The sequence below is a fragment of the Salmo salar genome, chromosome 20 (genome assembly GCF_965601325.2).
Source record: "Salmo salar chromosome 20, fSalSal1, whole genome shotgun sequence".
NCBI classification, from domain to species: Eukaryota; Metazoa; Chordata; class Actinopteri; order Salmoniformes; family Salmonidae; genus Salmo; species Salmo salar.
In genome coordinates this window covers 79,240,053-79,243,572 of record NC_138310.1, presented here as the reverse complement: position 1 = coordinate 79,243,572, position 3,520 = coordinate 79,240,053, and the positions used below count along the sequence as shown (strand labels likewise).

Sequence of the window (3,520 nt, the reverse complement as noted above, 5' to 3'; positions counted from 1 at the left end):
GGGACATATCCATCCATGTTCCTGCTTTGGACTCAAGGGAAATGATTATTATGTGGATATATTATAATCCCAGTTTGATATCAAGGATATGGTTGGTTGTTGGGTCTCTACCCAGGAGGTTCTCAGGTGAACCAACCATGTATAAATATCCCATGCCATCATAGAGAGGATAGCCATTGGATCTCCAGGTGAGCTCATCCAAAGGAAGGATGTAGGTGTCTTAGAGGTTCAGATGTAGAACTATATCATCTCACTGTGTGGTATCATGTGTAATCTCACTGTGTGGCTAATCATGCAGTATCCTGATAGCGTCAGGATTGTTGATATGAAAACATTCAATGAGTAGTATATTAGAACAGGATGATGATACTTTATGTAAAAATCATGATTCTGTTTGAAGAGATTATCACGATTCAATATAATCAATCGTACCATTATTGTTTGTTTGCTGTGCATTGTTTTCTCATTGTTTTGAGTATATTTAATTCATGACCACTTTTTCTGATTTGAAAATTAAGAAACGTAAGAGAATGAGAATTGAGAATGTGCTTATAGCTTTTGGTGCTTAAATGTTGTAAGATTGATTTAGAACAGTTATTCAGTAAAGCAACAGTCATAATGGTGTAAGAAGTGCATGTTCATAAGTCTGGTTGAATGACACCTATTTTTTCCCTTGTAGCTGTTTGGACCTTCGAGGGACAGTGGAATATGTCCTTGGGAAATGTCTCTGGCAAAATAATACATCAATTTGTCATCGGTGGTTTTGACACAATTGACAGACCTCTGACAGTAGGGATTGTAATTCTGTGTACCTATCTCCTAGTCATGCTTGCTAATGTGGCAAACATATGTTTTATCCTTCATGATAAGCGTTTGCACAAGCCAATGTATCTTCTGATTTGCAACCTTGCTGTAGTTGATATGCTGTACAGCTCCAGTGCCAGTCCAACTATGATTGGTGTGCTGGTAGCTGGTGATAAAACCATAGCTTATGTGTCGTGCTTCATTCAGATGTTTGTTTTCCACCTGGGGGGCGTAATGGAGATGTTTGCTATCTCTGTCATGGCTTTTGATCGTTTGATTGCAATCTCTAGTCCACTGAGGTATCAAAGTATCCTCACCAATGTCCGTACTCTGGTTCTGACCGGTGCTCTGTGGGTGGTTGCCTGTGCTTTTGTGGCTGTTATGCCTGCCACTGTGTTGCCTCTCCCTTACTGCCACTCAACCCTCAAATACACCTTCTGTGATTATGCTGCGTTAGTGAGAGCCACTTGTGTCAATCCTAGCTACTATTTTAATATGATAACCATTATCACCTTCTTTCTCCTGTTTGGCACGTTCTGTTTTATTTGCCTGTCCTACATATGGATCATATTTACTATGGCTAAAATGTCCTCCAAGAACGACAAGAGGAAGATGTACAGTACTTGCTTCAGTCACTTGATAGTGGTAGTGTGTTATTACGTTCCTTTATTTGTACGTATAGTCTTGACCAGGCTAGGTGTGGTGCTGACCTTAGAAGAGCGTCATGGCTTGATGATTGGGGCTATTCTCGGGCCCTCTCTTGTAAATCCCTTTGTATACTGTTTTAGAACCAAAGAGATCAAAAACAAAATGTTGAAGATGTTTAACAAAGTTGCGCCCACTGAATAAAATTTTTAAAAAACGGTTTAATGAAGTCATCTCCTTGTTGTGTAGCCTACTGTATGAGTGAATGTGTAAAAACATGTCTGTTACCGTGCTCTATAGAAGCATGCTGGCCTATGTTTTAATTTCACCTTGATTATGTTCTCTATTGGCAAATAGCAGACATCAGGTATAAATCAATACAAATCAGGTGTCAAATCCCCTGTTAATATATTAAAATGTAAAAAAATATAGATATTATATATAGATAGGATGTGTTAGAGAAACAATACATAAAGTATTCCTACAAATCTGTGCACTAGAACAATATGGACCCTTGTCACGTCCTGACCAGTAAAAGGGGTTATTTGTCATTGAAGTTTTGGTCAGGGCGTGGCAGGGGGTGTTTGTTTTGTGTTTCGGTGTTTTTGGTTTAGGTTCTATGTTTTCTATTTCTATGTTGGGTTTTTGGTAGGACCTTCAATTAGAGACAGCTGGTTGTCGTTGCCTCTAATTGGAGGCCATATTTAGTTGAGGTTTGTTTCACTTGTGTTTTGTGGGTGGTTATTTCCTGTATAGTCTGTGCACCTTATGGGACTGTTTCATTGTTTCTTTCTTTTGTTTAAGTGTTATTTCTAATAAATTAAGAAGATGAGCACTTTACTCGCTGCGCCTTGGTCCAATCTTCACGATGCCTATGACAACCCTGTGCTTTAAAAACAATAAGAACACAACCAAAAGGAGACCTATGACCCAAAGTCACTATTTCACCAACATTATCAGTAGTGGGAGAATAACACTGCATTTTAACTCCACATGAAAACTAGGAACATGTATCCTCTTGACTGGAACAGTATCAGCTCCTTCATTTGCTTTCTTGTTTGCGTCAGCCTTCTATCAGGTGGCCTAACTCTGATGCATTGTATTACGACATCTGTCTCTTCAGATAACACGCAAAATCGTCAACACATCATTAACCTAGCTTAATTAGCTGTGGAACACCTGAGCAGTGCTACAGTGCTAACCAACACTCCTGCGGTATCTGTGGTTTCATTTCAGACTAACGAGCACAACTGAATGATGGAACAGTGCACACTTATTTTCTAGTATTCCTTATAAAGAGTAAATAAACAGCACATAGGCTTTAGTTTATTCAACGTAGGCAATACAAATAGATTGTGTGATGTCTTAGATTTTCCTTGAGAATGTTTTTTGCAATATCATAGAATGGTGTTGTTTTTCTTACAATAAATGACCAGTTTGATTTTGTTTTATACATCACAATACATCTAAGTCATCCAGAATGACTGGCTAATATGTAAATCCTCCCTGTCTAGGCCTAGTCCCTGGAGTGATTCAATGACTCATTAGTCAGTTAATATTCCATTTTCTCATGTGTAATTGAAATCTCAGGACACTTTAATGACATGGGGCTGCTTTTAGATCTGACAGCATTAGTTAGTCTAATTATTTATTTTAGAATGTATTGATGCATATAGTGTCAGCATGATATCTTTTGAGACATACATTTATAAATAAACCAGGACTGTTCTTTCTGACCTGCAAACAACTCCATGGCCATGATTATAACCCCCATATGACATGCAAAGTAAAGAAAAAAATCCCGCCTTGATGTGGTCACGATAAAGACGTCTTAAAACCTGTTAGGGCTAGGGGGCAGTATTTGCACGGCTGGATAAAAAAAATGTACCCGATTTAATCTGGTTACTAATCCTACCCAGTAACTAGAATATGCATATACTTATTATATATGGATAGAAAACACTCTAAAGTTTCTAAAACTGTTTGAATGGTGTCTGTGAGTATAACAGAACTCATTTGGCAGGCAAAACCCTGAGACATTTTCTGACAGGAAGTGGATACCTGATGTGTT

The 3,520-nt window shown here is 38.2% G+C and overlaps 1 protein-coding gene across 1 annotated transcript; it reads left to right on the top strand.

The window, feature by feature from the left end:
* Nucleotides 1–684: 684 nt before the first annotated feature.
* LOC106581390 (olfactory receptor 4D11-like) lies at nt 685–1,653 on the top strand. Its single transcript, XM_014163424.1, has one exon. It carries the CDS (start codon nt 709–711, stop codon nt 1,651–1,653), a length of 945 nt encoding a protein of 314 aa, XP_014018899.1. The 5' UTR covers nt 685–708.
* The last annotated feature ends 1,867 nt before the right edge of the window (nt 1,654–3,520 follow it).

Coding starts and splice junctions, on each gene's coding strand:
- LOC106581390 (XM_014163424.1), top strand. CDS start 709: ATGTCCTTGGGAAATGTCTCTGGCAAAATAATACATCAATTTGTCATC.